At 35.0% G+C, this 26,104-nt stretch overlaps 1 protein-coding gene across 11 annotated transcripts in view; it reads right to left on the bottom strand.

Annotated features, from left to right (window-relative positions):
• celf6 (CUGBP Elav-like family member 6) overlaps positions 1–8,784 on the bottom strand; it is a 195,648-nt gene extending 186,864 nt beyond the window's left edge. For 6 of the 11 annotated variants that reach the window (XM_038302951.1, XM_038302952.1, XM_038302957.1 and 3 more), the window contains exon 1: positions 8,501–8,783. In XM_038302951.1, coding sequence (XP_038158879.1) covers positions 8,501–8,750 — 250 coding nt within the window. In that variant the 5' untranslated portion in view covers positions 8,751–8,783. Of the gene's footprint in view, positions 1–8,500 lie in introns of all 11 variants that reach the window. The other 5 variants (XM_038302954.1, XM_038302960.1, XM_038302959.1 and 2 more) reach the window with 2 other exon arrangements.
• Between the last annotated feature and the right edge of the window lie 17,320 nt (positions 8,785–26,104).

Here is a 26,104-nt window from a genome sequence, read left to right as displayed (position 1 = left end):
CAAAAATGTATCTAAAAAAATATGTTAAAGTTTTTTTCAAATAAGTGTATAGGTAAGATGATCTGCCAATGAAATGAGTATGCTTGCCTTTAAAATAAGATAATTAGATATTATACACTTAAAATAGGATATGGGAGTTGGTTTTTGAATGTTTTAAAGATAAATAATCTTGTTCAATTATCAATTTGTCAAATTTACTCAATCAAATCAAGGGAAAATATACTTATTTCAAGAAATCTTGACTATAGCCTATATATATTTTTTTTTTGCTATGTTGACTAGCTACCTCTATGAAGTTATACTGAAGAATTAAAAGCTTATAGTTTCAAAACCACTTCAAGAATTTTTAATAACATGTTGGATTGAGGCCATTTTCTCAATTTGTAGCCATTCGTATCTCAATGTAACTGATCATGTTTCCTGTCCCTTTAAAGCTGCTTTTTTAAATTTAATTGTCAGTTTTCTAAGGTTAAAATCAACAGCAGAACTGCCCCAGAATTCGAGAGGCACTGAGAAAGGTAAGCAACAAGACATCACATTTTTATGAGGTTCTATGAACCACATTGCAGTTATAGGTTTGAGAATAAGCTACTTCAATATAAATGTTTTTGTTTTGTCTTTGTCTGCAGATATTTGATAGATACCCTGTCTCTGTTGGCAGCGCAAACTTTGATCACATTGCACCCCATTTAAAAAAAAATAACATTCGCAGCAAAACACAGCAAAGGTTTCTTTGAGCTACGTGACTGTTACCTCACCCATGCCCTTTCGCTGTGCACTGCCTGTCAGCAGGATGACAGTTAATGAGAACTTTTCCTTGCCTATAAGATAGACAAATATGCCTTTTTGGACATACTCTGAGTCACACTCATACTCATACTAAATACTTTAAAAATATTCTTCTGACATTACCATACCAGAAAAGTCTTAATCAAGCCAAACCCATTCTATTTTTACGCAAACAACACTGAGAAAACTGAATTTTAATTGAGCAGCTATAAAACAACACAATACAAATGTAAAGTGTAAGCAGTCACAAATGTAGAGAGATTTAAAATAGCATTAATGTAATTATTTTCCATGGCAAAAATAATAAGCCTTACTATATTTATAAATCCTGAGCAATGTTTCTCTTTTAAGTTAGTAGCCCCACAGCCTCAGAGAAACATAACGAGCAGTTCAAGAAAAGTATATCTTTTTAATGTAACAAGCCCTTTGATTAAATCTTGTGAACACTTGCCTAACTTCTAATAATTGCAAAAGTACTTATATAAATCTCATGTAAAAGAGACCAAGCAAAATTAAGTGAAAAGTCAGAGGTACAGCTGTAGAACCTTGAAGTTTGTTTAATTTAAATCATAGAGGTGATGAAAATGCTTAGTCAGCCTCAACGGGAAGAGTTTTTCTTTCCCATTTGTGAAAGAAATTACATTCACTGCTTTTTGATAAATGATTACTATCATAGTTACTGAGCTACAAATCAGTATGCACGATGATGAGCTGAAACTGTACCCACACATATCTCCGGGGGCTGCTCTTTGAAGTCGGGAAATTCAGGAGGCAAAATGTAAATACATAGTTTATGGCAAATACGTCTCTGACAAAAATGTGACAGCATTCATTAAAGGTTGAGTTGTTGCTCTGTTACGTGCTTGGCAGAGCTGACAATGGGTGACCCTGTTCAGAAGAGGTTTTGCACTGTGCAGCATAATTTCCCATTACTATATGTCACACCTACTGCCAAGGATTCCCATGGGGGGACTACACACAAACACACAAACATACATGCAAGCCCACACCCCTTGCAAATTCTGATGATAGCTTGCATGCCTAGCAAGCATCATCCCTAAAAAGCTAGAAGCACACCCTGGCACATGGCCAAAAGAGCTGCATTTCACAACAACCTTCATCCACCTCCATAACTAGGCAGTTACTCAGGAGGAAAAAACACCTAAATGACACTGATGAACCAGCACGGCACACAACAGAGCAGAAAAGTTTGGGAGCCTGGGGAAACACTTGTCATCCTTTGTGTGACATTACAAAACTGTTGTACATGAAGCAGGGAAATCTAAAGGGATGAGTCCCAAAAGAAACTCATTGGAAGTGTAGGCTAAGCCGACACTCATCTAGTCTTGCTTTAACATAATCTTAAGATTTCTTTTTTGTAATAAACTCTGAGCCATGTTGACTATCAGCCAATGACATATATTTTTTATGTTTCATTTTCAACCCAGATTTACAACCATATTTATCAAAAAATCTTTCCAAAGCAAAGCTTAGCTTTGCTGATTTAACACCCTAGATTTTAATCGATCACACACTAAATACTTATTTGTCTGTATTATGTAAAAATGTAGTCTGGATTGCTTCTTTTACACCAGATTTGATTGATATAAAAAAAAAAAACATTTTAAATGTGATACTTTCTACTGCCAAGAGAAAACAATTCTAATTAAGCATCAATGAATATAATGTTAACCTAATGTGGATTTACCTAAAGAGATAGATACCAGCTGCAGCATTATTTAATTATGTCAAGCCAATGTCGCTTTAATCGTAGGGAGAAATTGAATTTAATCCTTATACAACTACTTCAGTGGACAACTTAACCTTATATATCTTTTATTTTAATACAGTTTTCTTATTCAGGTGAATCGGTTAATAGCAGATTAGTTTATTAATCTGAATAAAACACAATTTTCTGCACTTGATTAAAATCTTTATCAGCAAATTGGTTTTCAATTAAATATCTTTGAGCTTTAAGGCAGCGAAAACAGATTTTTTTTTTTTCATATGCCAAGTTATAGTTTTATTAGACACCTTTTATAATTATTTTATTGAGTTGTAGAATAACTTTCCGTGGGTAATTGTATTTAAGACAAAATCATTACTTGGTTGTTCACTGTTTACCTTGACTGTATCTGTGATATTGCATGATTACAGATACCCTATATTCTTACGCATTTCCATACATTTTGTCTGATATATTAAAATGTTAATGTTAATGTGGAATTTGACATTTTTGGCTCACTGATAAAGAAATGAATTTAAATTATGTAACTTTAAAGACACTTTCATCTGGAAGAGCACAGTGAGAATACTAATGAAAAGTTTGGTAAAAGAAAAAAAGGTGGAAGCATTATGTCTGCCACGCTTTAATGACCTGAATGTCATACAGAATATTTTGTCAGGAAGAAAAACAGATTTAATAAAGCATAAAAGCAGAACATAATCCTTAAAATAAATTAGGGTATCAATATCAGTAGCTCTACAGGCTTATCACCGACTTGCAATTGTTTTTTGCAAAACGACTCCCAACCGAGTTTTGAGTTCCTTTATTGTATCAATATATGGACAGACCTCTCAATACGTCAACATTTCTGTATTAATTATATGAATTGAATTAAACTGCATAAAATACATTTTATATGTATTATCTGGAATTGTGACTTCCTGAAAAAATATTTGGGGTGAAATAGGCCATATTACTCAAAAAAAAAATTACTGAATACTTTTTTAAAGGAAAGCTTGAAAGACTTGAAGAGTGGTTCTTTACGTGGCTCTTCTTTAATATGCTAAATGTGTTATTAATTCCTTTGACACCCTCAAAAATGTTTAAACCGCCCTTTGCAAAACTGATATCAAGCAAATATACACCAAATATATAGAAATCAGTTTGCTGAATTAATTGGGGGGAAAAATACAAGAAGATATTTTAGAAGATGTTATGAAATTAAGTTTGAGCTCTGGTGTTAGTTCTGCAGACGGATTTCTAACTTCCTGTGATGAACAGGTTAAGTGGGGTGAAAAAATACTTTGGTAATCAAATACAATTTACCACACCATAATTTAAGCAGGGGACAAAAGTTCAACCAATTCTATGCTAGGGAAATGGAAAAGTAAACCCTGTGAACTGGTTCAAAGGAAAAGTAAGAGAGGTGAAATCAGTCTCTGTACTTGAAAGACACATTTTGGGTAATTACTTTTTTTTTTTCCTTTTTGCCTATAATTATTTATCTTGAAGTGGAAATTGGCTTGCTATAACACATGCATGAATCCTTAAAAATGTATTTACCTATGTTTTATTTTTTTCTAAACATGCAGGTACTAATTGAAATAATTGCTTTACATATTTTGTTAAAAACAAAATGTATTAACGGTAACTTATTGCATAATACATAAATAATCTATTTCTCCTTTTGTCTCCAATACAAGTGTATGCAGTTGAATGTCAAAGGTGAACAGAGAAATTTTCAGGATTTGTCCAGCACACTCACGTCTGACTTGGCCTCCCTCTTACAAACCAAGCATCTCTCCATCTCTCCATTGTTCCATCTATCGACGTTTGAAGCGGCCTGTTCACAGCGTTATTTGTCTGCTCGCCTCACAGCCTCCCTCCTAATGATCAAAGAGGTCATCTGTAGACTTAAGCCCAACCTGTCACTCAGCTTACTCAGTCTTTCAGTCATTTACAAGCACTTGGTCTAAAACGTCCCTGTTGAAGATAAAGCCCAATAAAAGCATCATGCTACAGCTAAGCTGTATTTACTGAAATACTTTCTTTCTAAAATTCAACGCAAACCACAAGAGCCTAAGACACACTCTAAAATCTTTGTTTCCAAATCACAATTCTTCTGCAGTTTACTTTTCACAGTTTATTCACCAAAATGCTTGCTTTACACCAGTTTAACTGGCTATTTTTAGTCAATTACACTGCATAGACCAACCAAGGAGAGGAGAATGGATGAGGATATTTAAGAACTCTTTGTATCTCTTACTCCTGGCTGTGTGGCACAGCTCTGAGTCCCCCCTCTCAGCATCAGAGAAGGATTGATAGATAATGCTACTCAAGCAAAAGATTTGCCCCCCACTAACATTCAGCATGTCTGAACAATGCATGCACTCTGCCAGTGACACTAAGTATTATGATAATGTATGGCTCAGCAAAATGATAGATGTTAAACAGCTCGACCTGGCTGCACCACGCACTGATGAGCACCAAGCATGCCGATAGTGCCAAGTCATCCCACGCACTGCATAAGACTCCCCAAAGGCATGCAAACTATCAAATCAACATTAGAGGGAACAGCGTAGGAACTGCCGAAGAGGAAAGGATTATCTTTTAAATAAATCTAAAAGCACTCTTTGGCATAGCCGTTCAAATGTCCAGGACAACATGAGATGTATTTGTAATTCCCCAGAGATCCCCTTCAGAAACAAAGTAAGAATTTGCAGAGCACAAAACATCTGTTGAGATTGTTGCAGCACAAGTCACATGAATTAAATATAAGGAACTAAAGCATATTCCAATCTGGCCTTAAATCCAAAATTATGGTGCAGTGTCACAGAGCTTGAGCTGTGAGAATAAGGAAAGCAGCACATCACCGACTGGGTAAGATTTACTGAGGGACACGGGCAGCCATAGTCATCATTCACTAAAATAAAGTCAAAGTTTCTGAAACACCAACTGCAATTGCAAGGTTGATGTGTCTAAATGCAGATTTTAACATTTTAGTGATGAAGAAAAAAAAGAATAAATTTAGTTGTTTACTGTTCTAAGCTCAACTATATAAACACTTTAGCATATTATATATTAATATCTGCTAAGCTACATCATAGAAATGAGACATCATGACTGAGATATGCTTTTCACAAAATCATATTGGAAAATTAACACTATGATCTTTTAATAACCCAATATGCAACACATTAGCACTGTTTAAAGGTAATGGGTAAAAAAGCTGGGTTTTATTGATACAAGTCAATTTGCAGTTTAATGTTTATTTAAAATTTAAATTAGACATTTATTTTGTATAACAACCCAAAGAATAACTCATTTAAATTAAGTTTTCAGTCCATTTCTGAGTACAGTTCATCAGCACTCACCTGGATCAATTTTCTCATTTCATTCCCACTCTATTAAAGCTCCAGGTTTGTCTTTCCTTATAAATGTACATCATCCCCTTTGTTCCCATATGTATCTTTTATACTGTAGAATTTGTTTTTGTAACAATTTCAGACCATTCAGATTTTATTCTATCTTCAATGTGACAGATTTTGTTACCTATAATTTTTCTAAAGTTAATCCTAAGTTAATTGTTCCTAAACTTTGTCAACTACAACTTGGAATTTAATCAACAATTTTCTAGAGGCATGTTTCTCAATTAAAAGGGCTCTGGTAATGTCTGTAGAATATGCCTTTGTCAGAAGAGCAAGGTACTATATAGAGACTTAAGAGAATAAAGGGAAAATACTTGTATGGACCAATACTAAACACAATAAGGCAATTTATCCAATTAAGTTTAGAAAAATATATTTCTTTTACTTTTGTCATGTTGTGTTATGTTACCAAATGTTACTTTACTTAACTTTATTTGATGTTAGTTAACAGGATTTTTCTAGAAGAATGGGACATTTAGAACATTTCTAGCAGGACATTTCTGCTGGCTGAAATCGATAGAACCCAGTGGAGCTCATAATATTGGTTGGGGCAAAAAACAAAATGGTAGAAGAAAAAAAAAAATAAGATGCCATGCTTTTCTCCTAAGTATAAATTATATTTCCTTTGCTTAGATATTTCTGACTATATAATCGTATAACTTGATGTTTTTTGTCATTAAAATGCCTCCGTCCTGATGTATCACACATCATTACAGCAGGAAACCTGGATATGGTTTGGATGAATGGCCTCTAAAAAAAAAAACTCATCCGTATAATGCATGGGTGACACCCAATTAAAAGTACATGCATGTGTTTTCAAATTAACTTTGAATGTCACACAGGATGGAGCAGGCAAAACAGACATCAGAGTGGCCCTGGTAAAGGATTATTTGAACGTGTATACAGTAGTTTCAGAACAGGTTTAGCCCTCCTCGTAATACCTATTCTCATGAGTGTTGACATTCAGGTATGGTTGAACATGGCCACAAAGAACATGAACACCAAGGAGATTGTTTTAATCGATTGTCGAAAAAGATCTGCGGAATGAGAAGCAGGAGCGGCCGAAGGCTGGAGGAACAGGTGGTGCATAGATGTCTTCAGGGATACACACACTGAGCAGCAAAGCTTAGCCCGCTGTTCATCTCTCCCACAAAGGCACACAAACTGCGTTAAGCAATGAGATTATGAACTGCATCCACTGTCTTACATGTTATACATACATTAGAAAGCTTTTACAACAATATTCAGAAGACTGAGTTGATAATTCATTTTCATGATACATTTATTATTTCCTCTTTGATTAGATGACATGATTGTCAGTATATGGTAACTATGTAATCAAGATTAGAGTTATATAAGGAAAGGAAGGTGAATATATATATATATACATATATATATGTATATATATATATATATATATATATATATATATATATATAATTTGATGGCTCCTTCAAATCATTATGTATATTTAACAAACTAAAAGTAATAAACAGGTAACAGATAATAAACTATTATTATTATTATTGTGATGAATCATTATTACTAATGGTACAATGTTTTTAGAATGTGTGTCTAAGTCACATGTTTTATTATTATGACTTTCATGCTTTTTTTTAACACCTTACCCCTTTTCTTCTATTGTTTTTTTTTTTTTTACAAGGATATAATTAGGTCTTTGATTGATCCCAGATGATCACTGTCCTGTCAACTAATTAAAGAGTCAGGACAGACTCCGATCGTTTTGGATAATAAGGGGGTTGGTTTAAAGGGTGTGGAGAGAATTTGGACAGATCAAGCCAAAAGACGATGAGCGCTGGAACTCAGCCTCCACTATTATCTCGCCTTGTGCTTCCTGACTGCAAAGCCGCCCACGCAGCACCATTACAACACAGCTGCCATGTAAATAGTATTTTCACACAGTTAATGACATCCGAAAAGTAAGGCAGCCTATCAGCCTGCTAAAAGGTCAGAGCTGCATGCCAGCACCACCTTAATCACTAAGGCTGATTGCTTGATAATGGTTTATATTTTCCACTCAGGAGAAAGCACTTATTTCTATCTGACAATGAGCATCAAATGTCTTTTCTTTTGTACAAGTTAAAAAGAAATGCATCTACAAAGAAGCAGCTTCTCGTGGCCGTGACTGTCCCGCCCCCTTCACCGGCCTCACTAGGATGCTCAGCACACGAGATTCAATGTAAACACACAAAGGCGTTTTCAGCTGTAGTATTCACGTGGACTCGCTGATCGCTGGATGCCGTAATAATAAGCACACCAGTTTCCACGTGTTTTGTTATATATATATATATATATATATATATATATATATATATATATATATATATATATATATATATATATATATATATATATATATATATATATATATATATATGTGAAGTACAACTACTTTCCGACCTCTGCCCCACTGCTGAGCCGGGATATTTTAATTTCCGTTACTCCTGTATCTCTCAGTATGTACTCTTTCTGTATATTGTGTGTGCACTGCATCTCTCCACGGAATCGCAAAAGTAAGGAGAGCAAAGCAACCAACCTTTATGCATTCCCGTAAACCTGTCTTTCAGTACAGTGAGTTCATATATCTTTCCGAATTCCTCAAACAGGGGTTTCAGGTCTTTTTCTTCCAGGTTTCTGGGAATCTGCCCGATGAAAAGCTTGATGGCGTCGTGGTCCTTCATTGGAATGGTGTTCTGGCCGATGGTAAGCCCGTTCATCCTGCCGGCGCTGTTCGTGGTGCTGAATCCATTCTCCTGCTGCACTCCGTTTGCAGTGACTGTAGCCATCTTTCCTCAATGGGCCGGCGGGCTACACTCTCTCTCTCTCTCTCTCTCTCTCTCTCTCTCTCTCTCTCTCTCTCTCTCTCTCTCTCTCTCTCTCTCTCTCTCTCTCTCTCTCTCCTGCACAGTGTCACAGTGTACACCCCCTCCCTTTCGTTTTGTCTCCCTCTCTTCCTTCCCACTCCTCCTGTGGTTCGTCTCGCTTCCCCTCCTTTTTACAACATATGAGTTGGCTTGTTTGGAGTTAGTCGTGCTTTAAAAGTACTTTTATTTTCGGGTCGTCTCTAGCCACGTCCTATATCCCTTACTGACTGCCACTGTGTCCGGTAACATCAGTTTATAGTTTTGTGATTAGACCACGCCCTCTTGTAGATTTACATCAGGAGTTTAGTCCAGACGAACGCGATAATACAATTCCTATCCATGGCCACCAAGGCAACGTTAGAATTGAAGCTCTTAAGAAAAATAAAATATTTGGGATGTTTGAAATGTGTTGCCATAACTCCACACCATCTGTGAATCTTTCCTTATTTTTTACATACAACCACAAATATCTAAGTATTTTGTTTTTTACCTCTATGTCTTTGAAAAACAAATTAAGAAAGAAAAAAAGGAAGAAAGAGATTATATATTCCATTATTTTTAAAAATCAAACTCGGAAATAAATGAATATGAATATATTTCCCTTCAAAACACACATAAATAGTCGAGATGACTTGTGTGTTTTGTAATAGCATTATGAATAACACAGTTCTGTAAAGGCCACACACAATATTTAGCTTACAGTAACAGTAGCATCATGATAAACGATAAAAACACCAGATAGTTCAGGGCTAAAGCTGTAGATACGTTTAAATTAGGGATAGGTTATAATTATAATATCACAGTCATTCAACATTTCACAGAAATCATATATCATCCATTTTCTGAAAAAGGAAATAGTTATCTTCTTAAACCGATAGGCATTGTTAGGAAAGCATAAATAATAGACAGTCAGTTGGTCCATGGTAACTGGAAGACATGCAAGGCAAATAAGATCTTGAATACTTTTTATCATGACAAACAAGATTTTACTCAAAAACTACAGATCCAGTTACGTGATAGTAAAGGAAAAAAAAAGGTCCAATCTATTAAAGTAAGTTCTAAAACATACTTCATGTTCATGGAATAATATTTTTTACTTTTTCAGCTCTGTTAAAGTTTTTTCACTGCAAGCGCCAACATGATTGCTGTGAGTTAGGGTGAATATTATTATCTATGTGGGAGAAAAGAAACATTTCGGAATAAGAGCAACAGCGTTGATGCTACACCAAATTGTTTCAATGTCCTATAGGTAACTGTTTATAATGTTAAAAATGTAAAGTACCTTTTGTTATTTCTAATTACTTGTATTAAATGTTGTAAAAGAGTATTAAATTATAGATATTGCAATAGTCAAATTGTGTACAACTAAGTTTACTTAATAAATCCAAGAAAAAGAAACAGAAACACATATTCAAGTGTTTCCCTAAAATAGCCTTTGTCTTTGTTTTTTTTGTGTATTTTTTAAGTTTTCATTATTGAAGACATTTTATATAGAACATTTTATGTATTTAATTTATCCTTCTGCATCAGTTAAAAAAGTTTTTTTGTTTTTTTTAAACAGCATAAAGTACATTAGTTAATTAATTCTGCTCAAACAGTGGAACTGTGGTTTGTCACTGTCCGTGGTGCTGAATCCACACTAGTTTTCATAGACCATAAAATAGATTGTTAGATCTACAATCTTAACTGTACATGTTTGCTCTGCAAATTCCACATACCCTCCATCTGTCTGCTGTGCACATTTTTGTCCATTTTGTCACACACAATCACACGGCGGTGAATTCAGTGCCACTCTTTGGAGAGGGTTCGTTTTTCATGCAGCAGGCGTTCGGCCTACTCGTATCTTCTTATCTCCACGGTGCACAGAAAGCTTTAATTAATGCAGATGGGAATGCAACATCAATACCAGACTAGCCTAGCTTCTTCCGATAATAATAAACATGCCTGATATGACTGTCATTTCTATGGATCTTGCTATATATCAATTATTGATTTTTGTGTGGCAAGTTTTCTATATTGATGTCAAAACACTGCCCACTGGCAGTGTCTAGGATGCTCAGAACTGCAATTTAGATTGCTTGGAAGTGTCTCTCACCTCCAAGCAGTGTTTATCTGTACCTGGGCCTGACCTTCAATCTTTGCTCTATTTGAAATTTTGAGAGTAAAAAAGGTTGTCTGATATCATTAAAGGATTTATAAAAAAGCTTTCGCACAGAAGTGCATTCAGAGAAAATGCCTAACCTCTGCTTAGCTGTAAATAAATGGATATAGAAAAGATATAATCAAACAGTAATGATAAATTTTTTCCCACAATTTCTGTTAATTAGGACAATAAGGCAGTTTCTGTTTAATCCATGTACTCTATCTATCTATCTATCTATCTATCTATCTATCTATCTATCTATCTATCTATCTATCTATCTATCTATCTATCTATCTATCTGTGTGTCTGTCTGTCTGTCTGTCTGTCTGTCTGTCTATCTATTTATTTTTCTATCTATCTATCTATCTATAACAAGTGATCATTTGAGAGGATCTGTTTAATTGACAGGTGTTGAAAAAACAACAACTATTTGGTCGCTTGATAGTAGGGGAGTGTGTTTTGATGGATTACAGTTCTCCACGCTGTACGGGACGTTCAAGTGTGGGCTCGCTCCTGATGTTTGTCAGAGTAAAATGGTCTTTTGGGGACTTTTGTTTTTTGGAGAGCAACACTAACATCTGGTACTGCATTTTCTTTGTTCTGAATATTTATTTATTTTCTGTTTGTTCACATCTAAGTACTCCTCAAAAAACATTATGCATGTTTTTTTTCTAAATACAACAGGTCTCCCTTGGTAAAACCACCAGGGCCACTGTTTCCCAGAAACACATTGCTAATTTAACTGCCAGCTTATTAGGTATGTGATTTTGATGTTCTGCTTTTGTGCTTTCTCTTGAAAATAGTTGGCCTGCACAGCTGTGCAGAACGCAAATTGCCAGTAAAAAGAAATAAAGGTACTACATGATCTTTCTCTTTATGTCTATGTCCATGAAACCTGCATGTGTGTACACATGCATGCATATCTAAAATGTTGACAAGGTTCTCCCTCTCTACCAAACTCAGGACCTAGATGAGGTCGCACAGGAAACATCTCCTGATTGTGTTTTTATTTGGTTTTTAAACCACAGAAGAATAGCAAGAAAATCAAAAAATTTTGTCAAGTGGAGGCACAATTACCACAGAAGGGCCACACAAATGAGGAAGGACTATCAGGAGTATTGAAATCCTGGAACTACATTTTTCTCTAATTATCCTTCTATTATTTTGTGATGAAAAATAAATGTCCACAAACCTAACTCAGACTGAAACTAAGAAAGTAAAGTTGTAAACATGCTGAATGTGTCTTAAATCATTTCCAGAAAATTGCAAACAATACTTACCCCAGATGGTTACATAGGTAGATCTCCACTTTCCCGCAACTGAGTGCCATATCTGTTTTCACCTACATTTTTCACACAACTGTCAAAGTGACTTGATGGAACGTCAAAAATAAATAAATAAAAAATATAACACCTGAAGCTGCTTCAAGAAATATAGTTTCCTTAAAAAGCCAAAGGTTGACACAAGTAACACATTGTGCAATAATAGCTAAGTGTTATGCACAATTCCTCTATGCTGCCTGTTTATTATCCCATTAAACCGGAAAGATCTAGAAGGCCAAGTTCAATGCCGTCATGCATGAACATTTTCCATGTCTGTTTTTCAGAACATAAGTCCAAAAGGAGAGCAGACATTGATATTCATGGCACAGCCAGCTCGAGGTGCGACAGTATTTTTTGTGAATCTGTGAGTGCATATGGAAATACTGGAGCTGCCTCAAACCTCAACTGCAGTCTTTGCCTGAGGGAGGGGTACATTTGTTCCCCCAAAGACACTCACACACACAAAGATGGACGTACATGCTCTGGAAGATAAAGAACCACTCACTCAAAAGCCATAATTTTCTGTTAAAACACAATTTCCTGGCAGTTCATTTGCTTTTGTGCCGCAGGGAAAAACACATGAGTGATTGCTGAACAACGTTCCAACATTGTTTTGGTAAAATTAAGTTGTGCTCATTTATATTTTGAATAGGTAAATTACATGTCTTTTTTTTTCTTTTTTTTTACTTTAAGGCTTGTGTTTTATGTGCCCTACTGTTGTTTTTCTGTGGAAGACTAAGCAGGCTCCTTCCTGCATGTTTAAGTTTACCACTGATGCAAAGTGGGGAATAAATAAGAGAAAAACAAATAAGAGGTCATGGAGACCACAGTGAGTCATCTGCCTTCTGAAAACTAATGAATCCAGCAGTCCTCTGTATGGAGCTCCCCTGAGTACCATCCCACCAGTTTTTCCTTCTGCATGTAAATGCAGTGTTTTGCTTTTAGTTTGTGTTTGGACTAAAAATATTTTTTACTGTATATTCAATATTTGTGGGCGGTGAATATCGTTTACCACCAAAACTTTTCAAAGGCTTAATAAGTATATTAAACATTTGTGAACTTTATATTTCATGCATATTGTGTGAAAAAAATTGAAATATAATATTCGAATAAAGCATAGCATCATAAAAGCAAAATTAAAAAAAAACACAAAAAAAAACCAGCATCTTATCTGCGGAAAAACATTTTACATGTGAAAGGTCCCCCAAATTTTACTTCACATGTTTCTACAAAGCATACATTTCTATATCAGAAACACTTTAGGAAATCTGCTTTTTTTGACCAAATAATAGTTTCTGAAATAATCCCAACTTCTAAAACCAAAACGGGAAAACATGTTGCATATGTATATATATGTATTTCCTTTTCATATATTTTTTTTTCTACTCATGTTTCACCTTATTTTCAACATAAACCAACACAATCTCTACTATTAAAACAAATGGGGAATTGTGATTAAAACACATGTGAATGATATTTTACAATCTTCCAAGTGTCATGTTAAATTGAAAAGTTGCATAAAAGCAGATGCATAAGAAAGTTTTTGGCAATAATTATAAAAGAAATATATAATTGTTTTTGGTGAAATAGCAGCACACAAACTGCTATCCAACAACAAAGTAAAATTCTATGTCTAAAAATCAATGTTTGATGTCTATCTTAAGTCATTTACAATGTTTAATCAAAGGTCACTGAAGAGAGATGGCCTGTCCAGGGGTAATGGATTCTCCTTTTCCGAGTGGGTATTAATATGGCTCCAAGGAAAAATTGTCTGGCAATTAGATTGTTCCTAATTTCATTCTTGCTGTCCACACCAGATAATAAAGTTTATTGGTATAAGGCTCTAAATGGTTTTAAATTGCAAAGTTTATTTTAAAGATGTGTCATAACTTTTACATTTTCAATGTGGATTGAATGGTGGTATGATGGAATATGATCAGTCCATATGTGATATATAGCTTCATATGGACACTACACAGAGGCTTTACTTGCGAATTTACACGGGTAATGTATAATCCCAAATGCTTCACATAAGGGAATCATTTCATACTTTTCATTTTTTTAATTCCTGGATTTAGACACTTATCAGATTCACTGGTGAACATGCAATGTTTTTGGACATGTGGAAATTTATTTAGAGTTTTTTTAATCCTCTTTACATGGTTTTGAGATCCCTTATTTTGCAAACATAAAAAGTAGATTGTATTTACTTTACATTAATCAGCTTAGTTAAAAAAAGAAACAGATAGCCTTCAAAAGACATTGTAGAACTTGTTGACAATCTATAAAGTATTGTGATGCAAATGCTACTTGATAATTGTAATATGCTGCATGCATATATTATTTTGAGTTCAGGGGTAAATCTGGGTGGGTTTAGCCTTCCCTCTTATTCCCCTTCCCTCAGGGTGTTGTTGCAAAACTGATGTCCCTTTTCTGTCAACCCAGATTTCGCCAATATGGATTAAAAAGTACCTGCGGCTACTTGGACGCATATTTTCTTAGACAAATCTGTATAAATCCTTTATAAACTTATAAGTATTAATTTAAAACCTTAACATTTTAAATTCATTCAATTTTATTTTAATGGCTGCTCTTCATTTTGGTATGTTGAAAAGTCCTAAGTGCTTGAATACCCCACCCCCAAAAATGGTCTTTTCAGTTACAGCCATATTCCTTTAATGGCTATGACTTCAAATTTAGCAACATTCATTTTTTTCAACTTTTGTTGTGAGAAACGCTGACTCTAGACTGGAGGTGAAGAGATCAGTTCAATATTTGAAGATAAATTCTGACTTGGAAACATTTTACACCAGATGCCTTTTCTAATGATTCCAGGATTCAAACCTGGGTCCGTAAGGTCACAGCCACAGACGAAAACCACTGTACCATGGGGACCATTTATCAAAGTTTTTTTTTCTATATCAGATAATGTAAAAAAAAAAAAAATGAATTAAATCCTCTGAGAATTACCTTGGTTTTGCTTACGTTTGAAAACCTGAACTGAAAGATATAGGCTCAGAGTGCTTGGAAGCAAAATAGAAGAAAATATATTGGATCAGTTTGCAATGAATAGCCATTACTGAGTGTAAATAAAAAAAAAAAACCCTGTTAACCTAAAAGAAAGTGTACAAGGGGACAGATATCAACGGCCTGATTTTATACTTTTTTTAAATACTTAAAGGGATAGTGGAGGATTTTCGCAAATTTTTAAAAAGGTCTGCCCTCTCCACTTAAAAAAAAAATAAAAAATGCACATGCACAACCCTGTACCCACTCCCAAGAGGTAACGCCTATTAAACGCATGCAACAGCATGCACAAGCCATTTCTCCTCATGTCTCCGCATGTTTAAAAGTTGCTGTTTGCATCTCTCACAGAAGCCTACTTTCCAAAAGAAGATTTGTGATTTTTCCACTATGTCATACTCCCACTGGTAAGTGAAAAAGGGGACGTGCACCAGAATGATTGACAATTAGGAGGACCACTTATTTTGATGATCCACCTGGAAAAAGAACATCCCCCGCTATACCCCTAATAGATAAAAATAATGTGAGATAAAGAAAAGGATGAAATAGCTTTCTTCTCATTTATAAAATCAATTAAGTAGTAAAATCATATTCATTTGTCAATTAAGAAGATTAAGACAAATATTCTTTGCTGTTTAAGCTAGCTCAGTCGGGGATGGACATTGCTAAGCTCGCCTAAAGTATGGAACTTGAAATGGTTTGATTGGTAACTGAATCTGGTGGTATCTGCAACTTGTTGTTGATCTGTTGCATCTGCATTGCTTGGTAGTTAGAGAACTTCAAGGACAAGTGACCCCATTAACCATCAGTCAAACCTACAATCTTATGCTCACATCTGTGTCTTGGAACTAAGCCTGCTAGGAACTGGGGCTCTGCACTCCTTTGGCTGAATTGCAAAACAAATCCACAAAGTAAATGAAGACAAAAAGCTGTATTTGTGAAAAGCAAAAAAAAAATAAAAATTGAAAAAAAAGAAAAAAAAGAATATATATATATATATATATATTTATTCTTTATGGGGGAAAATGAGTTATTACAGTTGCATTTCAGAGTGTAAGGTGGACATCTAGGAGAACCCATCAAACAAAAGGAAGTGGAATAAAAGCTCCAAAAAGCAACACATCAAGGCCAAGGAAAAGAAAAGAAAATGAAAGTAATTTACATCCATCAGTCTGTAAAGGGCTACAAATCTATTTTTTAAGGCTATTAGACAGCAAACCACAGTGAGAAAGATTATTCAAAACAGGAGAAAACATAAAACACTGGGAAAATTCTCGGGTGTGCCAAATTTATTCTAACAAAAAATCATCCAGAATGTCTTTAAAAGACTCGGAAAAACATATAAACCAGTCCACACATGACCTACCTTCATTAGGGTCAGCTGTTGTGTGAGAAAAAATTGGGTAAAATATGATGGGAGAATAGATAGAATAGATGGGAGAATAGATGGGAGAATTCCAATGGGGAAAACTTCAGCTAACAAAAACAGTAAGCAAAAGTTCAATTTCATATTTCCCAAAAAACAACGTGAAGATACCCAAAACTCCTGTGTTTTGGAATATTTTGAAATAATTGTCTTTTCAACAATTAAATTAAGCAGAAGAGAAAACTTTCTTAATTTTTCAATCTTAAAGGAATTGACTTAGAGTAATGGGGAAAATAACTCTGCTAATTGTTAAAAAAATAAAAACTATTAAAAGGTACATTGAGTACTTTTTTCTAACATTTTATAGAGTAATTTCATCTATGTAATACATTAATAGTCAAATAAAAGGGAAATTAAATGCTAAAGATGTTGAAAATATCCATCCACCTTGGGGCTCAAGACTGATCCATGTTGTGAACACAGCTATCTCAAAGCATTTAATTAAAAAGCTTACACCAAAAGAAAAAAACATGTATAAATAACTATGGACCTAATGTCCTTCATTTCGCACTCAAAGATTCAACATGCCTCTTATTTATAGACTGAGCATAGACAGGGTAATGACTAAAGACTTTAAAGGTTATTGTTATTTCAGCAGCCTGCAGAGAGACGAGTTTTGAGAGCTGTAGTCAGAAGTGTCTTTAATATAAACATCCCTTTGAGCCTGTCATTACCAACAGTACCATCAGTAAAATGTCAGCAGAGTCTGAAAACATTGCTTTTGCAATTTGCAGTACCATTCCCTGGCAGATATATTGGATATGTACATTTTAGGCAAACCAATATATTAAAATATCACATCTGCTCTTACATCAGGGTTCTACATGGATTACATTAACATTATAAAATGCATCTCTTACATATTCGTGATCTAATAGCACAATAAAAAAAAGATTACCATGAAGTTTGAATGAAATACTGCCAGAAGGAAACACCAGTATGAATTTTTTTACTTAGTGATGACAGAGAAAAGAAATGGTTTCTCTTGGCAGCAGCTTTTCTCACAATGGATTTGTGCAGAATCAGAAACATCCATCCATCCATCCATCCATCCATCCATCTTCCTCCGCTTATCCGGGGTCGGGTCGCGGGGGCAGCAGCTTAAGAAGGGAGGCCCAGACTTCCCTCTCCCCAGCCACTTCTTCAGAATCAGAAACAACTTGACAAAAAAGTTAAGCATGTCATGAATAAATTGGATTTTATTACTTTACATGTACAGTATATATATAGAAATTTCTTACTTACTTACTTATCACTAAATCTAATACTTTATTTAGAGAATACATGTTTCAATAACTGAACACTAACTCCTTCTGGTATAAATCATATTTCTATATTGCAAATGTTTCTTCAGGTAGCTGAACTGGAAAAATAACAGTCATAAACATACATGCTGCTAATTCTTTGTAATCGATTAATTGGAAAAGGCATGTCCAGAATAACAGGATTGATAAATAATTTTATTGATTATGTGAAGAAAAAACAGCTGATATTAAGGTGGCCGTTTTGAAAATTGGACTAAAATGCATTTCAGAAATTTTCTCTAAAGAAAACTGTAATTTGAAATGAGTGAACTGGAAAAGAGGCGTACACATAAAGGACTTGAAAAAGTATTAGCTATTTAGCAAGATGATCTGAAAATGCCTTAAAAATTAGATAGAAACCAAAGCTGTCTGGAAGAGGGGAAAAAAACCCAACAAATGTAAAAAAAAAAGTCCATCTAATTGTTTGTTTTCTGTTTGTTTTTTATTTTGAGTGACTTTCAGTTGCTTGTTTTTGTCATCCTTTTCTCTCTCTCCATGGTCCTCTTCTGTGTCCTTGGGTTTATTTGGTTTCCCATTGCAACCATTTTCTGTCTCTTTGCGGTCACTTTGTGTCTTTTGAAGTCTCTTAGTCGTCCTTATTCATCTCTGTGGAGCCATTTTCCCTGCCTTTCTGGGCCTTTTTAATGTACCATGCTGTTGTTTTCTATTTCCTTTTTTTATTTTTTTATTTTACATGCCTTTGTGACCTTTGTAGAGCTCAGTATGTGTGCATAACCCCAGGCCCAGCCAACTCTCTGACACTGTCAATAGACTTACATCCAGTGGAACTTTCCCCCCAATGGACACATTTTCATGCCAACAGAAGTTAGTCCATCAACCACACATGACACATTTTAATCTATTTTTAAATAAGTCAGAGGAGAACCTGTTCGACCCTCAAGTTGTGCTGGTCAACACGCAGATCGCTCTGCCGACTGGGTGGCATTCATTTATAGGCAGGCTCCATTCCAGTCCTTGAAGCAACAGTCTGCACTATGTTTTCATCAAATGTGACATGCAGCGTGACAGGGTAGCTAGACTAGCTCCAGCCCCTGCTTACAAATCGAATTTTGTTCATTGCACATTGCACAAGGATGGTTTTGCCACGGAGGGGAGCTATGTTTGTTTCTGCTGCATGCCTTTTTGACAGCTTCAGGTGGGATGGGGTCCCCTTGGCAGCATCAGAAACACACATTGTTAATGGGCGTCTTTATGCCACCACAGAGCTGTCATCACAGCCTATTTTTACTTTGGCAGCAACCTCACAGGATCAACGCTGTGGCATTCAGAGGCTCACGCCGCTGACTCACGTGTAGCGTTACTTTGCAGAGCCTACACAACAAGTTCACAAGCTGTTCTGTCGCACATGTTGCCTTGCATCCAGTGCTTTTGCAGAGACTGAACAAAAGTAACAAGCTATTTTTTTATTAGCTCTAGGATATTGTTGTGGAAGTTGTTTGATTTCAGAATTGCTGCCTTTGAGCTTTGGCTGCACACATCAAAACTCCTGCTCTTCCTTTGAATTCTTACCTTGGCTGACTAGTTTTTGTATTTGAGACAAGAGATAGGAAGCATTTTGAATATAGATTTATAAGAAATACATACCGGTACTTTTTTTTTATCAGTATTTAAGAATATGGGTGTCACGTAATAAACATGTAGGTTTAGAATATATTGAACCTTCCTGCATCTCTAGTTGTTCCTCTTCCATTCGTCAATCCTTTTCATCTTTGCATTGTGGTCCATATACCGAAGTGCACATCTGGGAATGTGCATCTCTAAAGGATTCAGCCTGGGCTTGTGAAGGCATATAATTCTCTTGTAAGGTATCTGAGGACCTTAGGGGCACAATATTTCATTTGTGTTCTGTAGTCCTTTTCAAAGAATGTTCCATTCCCAGTAGTGTGTTTCTATCCTATCTAAAGATGTTTATTGTTTTGATAGGACAGGGTATGTTTGTTTTCCAATCAAAAGGATGTGTTTTGTGTCTCCAAACAATCAAGGCTGTACCTTGAGTACAGCTATGGGTCCAAGTAAGAGATCTTTTAGGTCATAAACTTTTTATGTATTCTTCTCTGAAACATCTCAATTCATTTACTACTACCTAAACCAAAGGAACAGTGTTGTTACACGTAAAAAAAAAAAAAATTGTTTTGCATCTTTCCCATTTTTAATTACTGTAAGTTGTTTTAAACAACAAATCAGTTACAAATTCCTAAATTGGGAATCTTAATATCTAACTTTTTTTAAAGCAAGAAATACAATAAATATACTTACTGATAATATTCTATTTTAAACTTTATTGTTTTATTATTACATAAGATAAATAATTAGTTGAAATGACATAATAGGCACTCCAGCAGGAAGAGTTGTAAGAAGGACATACTGTAGTAAGTCATGTTTGAAATTGACCAAGGCTATGCAACAAGGGAAACATAACCGAATATGTTCTTGTGAGATTAGACTAAAACTGAACTGCATTGCCTATGTACAAAATTATTTGTGTGAAGTAAAACTAACTAGACACAATTGCCAAAACCTCCTCAACGTAATACATGGTGGTTGTAACATTAGACTGTGGGGTCTCTTTTCTTTAAAAGGAACAGAGCTACTGTTCTGAGGTAATAGCAAGTTGAATAAAGCTGCATATAGGCAAATGATGGAGGAAAACCTGTTACAAGCTGCAAAAAACTTGAAACAGGATGCTAGTTGGTTTTCAGATGCCAAAACTGTAAATATAATAAAGCCAGAGCTACAACATAATGGTGTTTATCAAAGCATATCAGACGTAGATCTACATTTAAAAAATGCATTCATTAAAAAACAAAGTTTTTTTAATCATCAATTTCATTATTGATTGACTATTTTGTGAGCTATTTGTCTACATTACAGTCAAGTTTTTTTTTTTTTTAAATGTAGATTTATCACACTTATTTATGAAATATAAAACCATATCGACATGTATTCTAAACACATAAAAGTGCAAACTGACAACTATTCCTTTTCTATTGCTGTACCTTTTATAATGGGTTTATTTTATACAGTACATGACATTGCCATATCCACTCTTCATGCCCCTAATTGTTCTAAAATCTAATGCCAGAGAAAATCATTTGAGAATAATACAGCAGCTGTAGCTTACTTAGAGAAAGAAAATGTCTTAGATAGCTTACTGTAAAGGTATTAAGTAAAAGCGTCAGGCACTGAGCTTTATTGGATCCATCGTTCTGCTCTGATGGATCATTTGCAACAATCCAGAGATAAATCTGTGTTCTATTTTTGGGCTCTGACAGCCTCTACCTGTATGCAGCCGCTTGCTAGCCCCCATCCAGACAGTGACTGGCCTAATGTCTGGTCGCGGTGGCTTGCTTGAAGCACTCCTGCAAGTTAATAAATTCTGGGCCATCTGTTTCCATACAGCCCCTTTCCATTACCAAGTCTCCCCCCACCCCTAACCCTCTCCTTGGACATCTATCTAATTAACTTTCCTCTCTGCCTCTCTTTGTGCCCACTTCCAAAATGGGGAAGGAGAGGCTGGTACAGAGGGGAGACGGAATGAAAGAGGGAAAAGGTAAATTTGTTCAACCTGATTTTTGAGGCAAAGTAAACAGTGTGGCAACCTAGTTAGCTCCAGTGCTTTTTTGTGTGATTTAGCAATGATGTTATGAATAATAACGTGAATCTGAAGGGTACTTAGCCATGCAATAAAGAGACGGGCCACTGTTCTGCTTGAGCTTTGGAGACAAACACTAATTGCCGGTCTGGGAGTCTAATGAAAACCTTCCAAACAAATAACCAGCAGACGATGAACAGCATATAGAGTAGTATAAAGTGAGAAGGACAATTCTCATAAGATAATTTCAAAAAATGTGATAATAAGCACAGTTAGTTCTTTTTAAAGCTCCTTATGGTTCAGCAAAAAAAAAAAAAAAAAAAAAAAAAAGCTGCAAAAAGTATCAGATAAAAAATTTCACCCATGTATTAAAAATGTTTTGAATACATAAAAACTGTTTACAGCAAGAATTGTGGACAATAAAATCACTCCAAAAACCTATTGTCTACATTTTGGAAAAAGACCTTCTAAATAACCAAAAGGCAGGTGAAGTGTTAACCTTTGGCTGATAATGACAAATTATAATATTCAAAACTATTATATTTACGCAGCGCATGTAAAAAAAAAAAAAAAAAAGCAACCACAAAAAAATTACTAAAGAGAAGCACTAAGATGGTTAAAATGAAGACATAACGAATTAAAATAACAAAAAAAACAACATCATGAGAAGAAAAAATCCTACTGAATTGCTGAAATAAAATAGAAATTCCTCAAATTACAATTACAAATCAAGAATTAATTAATTTATTTGTTTATGTTTTTATTTATAATTACTTATTCAATTTATTATTCTGTAATTAAAAAGGTTTTATATTAATTTGAAAATTGTTTTTTATTTTTTCTGGAAAGATGTTTGGAAAAATCTGTTTATTCCAAATTGTGTACAGAGGAGTCTAATTGATAAAGCCATTAAGTTATTTTTTTATTTATAATCAGATTTCAAATAACAGAATTGTGATGCTTAATTGTGAAAAGTTGTGAAACCTTTTTCAATTTTCAGTTTCACCAGTGTAAAAAAAAATCCAATGTAAAGCCATTGATTTTTTTTCATGTTTTGTATGGAAGTTATTTTTTTGTGTTTTTATTTGTTTTTGTTTGTTTGTTTGTTTTGTTTTTTAAACACAGACCAAGTCATTAGGCTCCTGGGATGTATTTATAATTTGGGCTTTAAATCATAAGATTACTTACTTGGGACAAGTGTGTCAGATAATGGATGGAGGGATGGATAATCCAATATGCCCAAACTAATTCACATTAAATCTCAGTCATGGGGTGTAAATAATGATTGGCTTAGGTGTTTATGCTTAATTCTATACTGGGCAATAAAGGCTTTTTTCTTGCCCCACTTTGATAAAGCAAATGTTTTAAGTTCAGGAAACAAAGCCTCGCCAGTCGCGTGGTGGTCAGGAATATAGACATTGCACAAGGTGTACCTGATTTTTGGTTTTTGTATGTTAAACTTATAAATGACTGCACCTAAAATTCTGAATTTTCCAAAACACATTTGATGACATTTTTTGTGCATTCTTGTATGCCATGTTTGACCTTAGCTATATGTCAGGTAGGTAGGTCACCCAGGGAGCCAAATGGACTAGGATTGCCCCTGCACCTGGCCCCTCTCACTGCTGGAAAACTATAACTGAAAATACAGAGGAAAGCATTATTATTCTTCCACTCAAGCCCCTACCTGTCATCTTACAGTACCTAAATGAAAGTCGTACAGAAACAGCTTTAATTGATACCTGCCTGGCTGTGGATTTCTATACTTCTCTAGAATTACTATGGGCCTTTTGGCTATTATCAGTATTAGTGCTCTCCTTACCAATGCACATGAGCTGTTCGTTTGGGTGAAAAACATGTTTTTTAGTTTTTTCTATTGTTTTGTTCAGTTTACAGTGGTGACATTCTTATTCTATTTGCAGATAATAGACTAACAAGGGGTCTCAGAGACTCTGAAGGTCTCAGGATTTACAGACCAGCTGGAATTATATAGAGCATAAATTATATAAAGATGGAAACTGCTTACAACTTCCATAGAATCTGAAGGCAATTTTATATCATAAAAAGGACTAAAATGGACCGAGAATGGATGCACATCACAATTTTTATATTTCAATTCGCAAAGGTTTTAAAATATTACCTTTTATAAATCTCATTACACTTCACTGTTATCTACTTCTTTGTGCTATTGTATCATAAAAATGCCCAGGAATAAAAAGAAAAATGTGTATATATATATATATATATATATATATATATATATATATATATATATATATATATATATATATATATATATATATATATATATATATATATATATGGTTGAAGATGACAATAAGTTCAAAAACAATTGGCTCTTGTTCATTCTGCATATAATGCAAACAAGAGACAACCATTTAAAACTCTAGCAAATGAAATGGAAAGGACAAAAAGACTTGGGCCATTTAGACAAGATTAGTAATCCCCTACTTAGAGTAAATCCAAGTTATGTGCCTACATTAAGCTGTAATGATCTTGGACAGAAAGATTCCACTTTTTATTGCAAGGCTATTGATAATTTATGGAAAGCATGATGACAGGTTGTAGGTGTTTAAATTCCAGCTGCTCCACAAACCTCTCATAAGTCCAGATGGTGATTTTCCTGTTTCTACCTGAGCTGAGCACTTTTATGTTGTTCTTAATAGGAGGTGCCAGCTGTCTGGACCCAAGGCCAAGAGTAGTAATAAACCACAGAAAGGACGAATTGAAACAAGACTGATTATTAAAGATACAGAATTTTTACCCAGACCCTGCAAAATGCCTCACACACGATTTAGGCATTGCTCATTTGCATAAATCCAATGAATATTACATTGCTCCAACCTGTTGGCTGCAATGGGAATTGACTTCATCAGTTGCATGCATTAATAGTAAGTTACTGCTGCTTGTCATTTGCTATCTTTTTTGCCATTTGTGGGTACAAATATTATACTTTAACTCTAAGAGATTTTTGTGTAGCTCTAAAAGCAAGCGTAAAGCTTCCACCAGTAAAGAAAAATAAAAAAATGTCAATTCTAAATGAATGCTTTTGGTTGCCTCCTCAAAAAGCAGTGGGATGATGATGACAGCCAAAAAAGTCTGCCTAAGAGCAAAGACTAAATCAGAGTGATTGGGACTGTTTACACCTCTGAAGAGCTCACCCAGAAGGGCATGTCCCTAATTAGGGCTGTTTGGAGAGAGATCTCATTTTGTCAGCATGCTATGCTCAGCATCCTACACATACAGCAGGCTGTATAGGGAGAGGAAGAAGTATCTAATATGACCTCCATTGAGGTAAGCATGTCAGGAACCGCTGGAGATTGAGGGTCAACCAGTACAGGAGAGAGAGAGAAACACCACATGCCTTGCAATCAGCCATGAAATGCAACCTGGCACCAATTGAACTGGGCCTGCAGGGAGCCACCTTCAGGACCACGGGATGGGAGGGTGTTTGCAGAAAGGGTTGTTGGGTCCGAGGTCATTGCACCTCACAGGGTGTTTTATTAATGTAATTAAACACAGGCGAACTCTCTGGTTTGGCATCATAGCTGACCTTAACAGCAGAGAGAAGAGGGAAACAAGAAAGAGAAGGGAGAGATCAACAGGGAGAAGAGGGAGAGTGAAAGAGGGATGGCACTGAGGAAGAGAGGGAGGGAGAACAAGGACGTGAGATTGGCAGGATAAGGCAAGATGAAACAAGAGAGGACATAGCTAAGCAAGGGGAATACTACCAGATAGTTGCAGCATGATGTATTGTTGGGAGGGGAAGATGTGAATCTGGAGAATGAATTAGTCCATGAGACAAGAAAATATCACCCTGACCAGTACAATTGAGAGAGAGGAAAATAACCTTAGACAAATTCAACATTCCTAGAAGTTTGTATTTAAGAAACGGTCTGTATTCTTGGGTAAGCAAAAACTCTGCATAGTCTCTACAAAAAAAGGTAAACCAGTTAAAGCTGAATCAATGAAAAGTTCTTTACATCCCTAATGAGAATGGTACCTGACTTAGAAAATATTTTAAGCCCAATTTAGCTAAAGAAACTCCAGCAACTGGCCGTGTCGTTAGAAGAAAGTGGGATATGTCACCCTAAATCAATACATTACAATAATATAAATGTCACAGAAAACTAAAATAAAATGATTCTCAGAACCATTATTCATTTTATTACATCTATCCATTTCATTTCAAAGCAAACCTGGAGCAAATTAAATACGATTTTCTAGCTTATAACCATAAAAAAACATATAAAACATATAAAAAACAACCTGTCAAGTTAATTGTTTGACATTTACACCAAAGGACCAAAGGAAAATCTGATTCAGTATAAAAACAATTAACACCAAATATCTATTCTTTAGGGATTTGATGTTGTATAGATGTGTTAAAGATTTCTTTCTATAACACATCTTTAACACAAGG

This window comes from Cyprinodon tularosa, unplaced genomic scaffold (genome assembly GCF_016077235.1).
Source record: "Cyprinodon tularosa strain WSP-4 unplaced genomic scaffold, ASM1607723v1 ctg50, whole genome shotgun sequence".
Lineage (NCBI taxonomy): Eukaryota > Metazoa > Chordata > Actinopteri > Cyprinodontiformes > Cyprinodontidae > Cyprinodon > Cyprinodon tularosa.
Note: the sequence above shows the minus strand (reverse complement) of the source record. Positions and strands in the feature narration are given on the sequence as shown.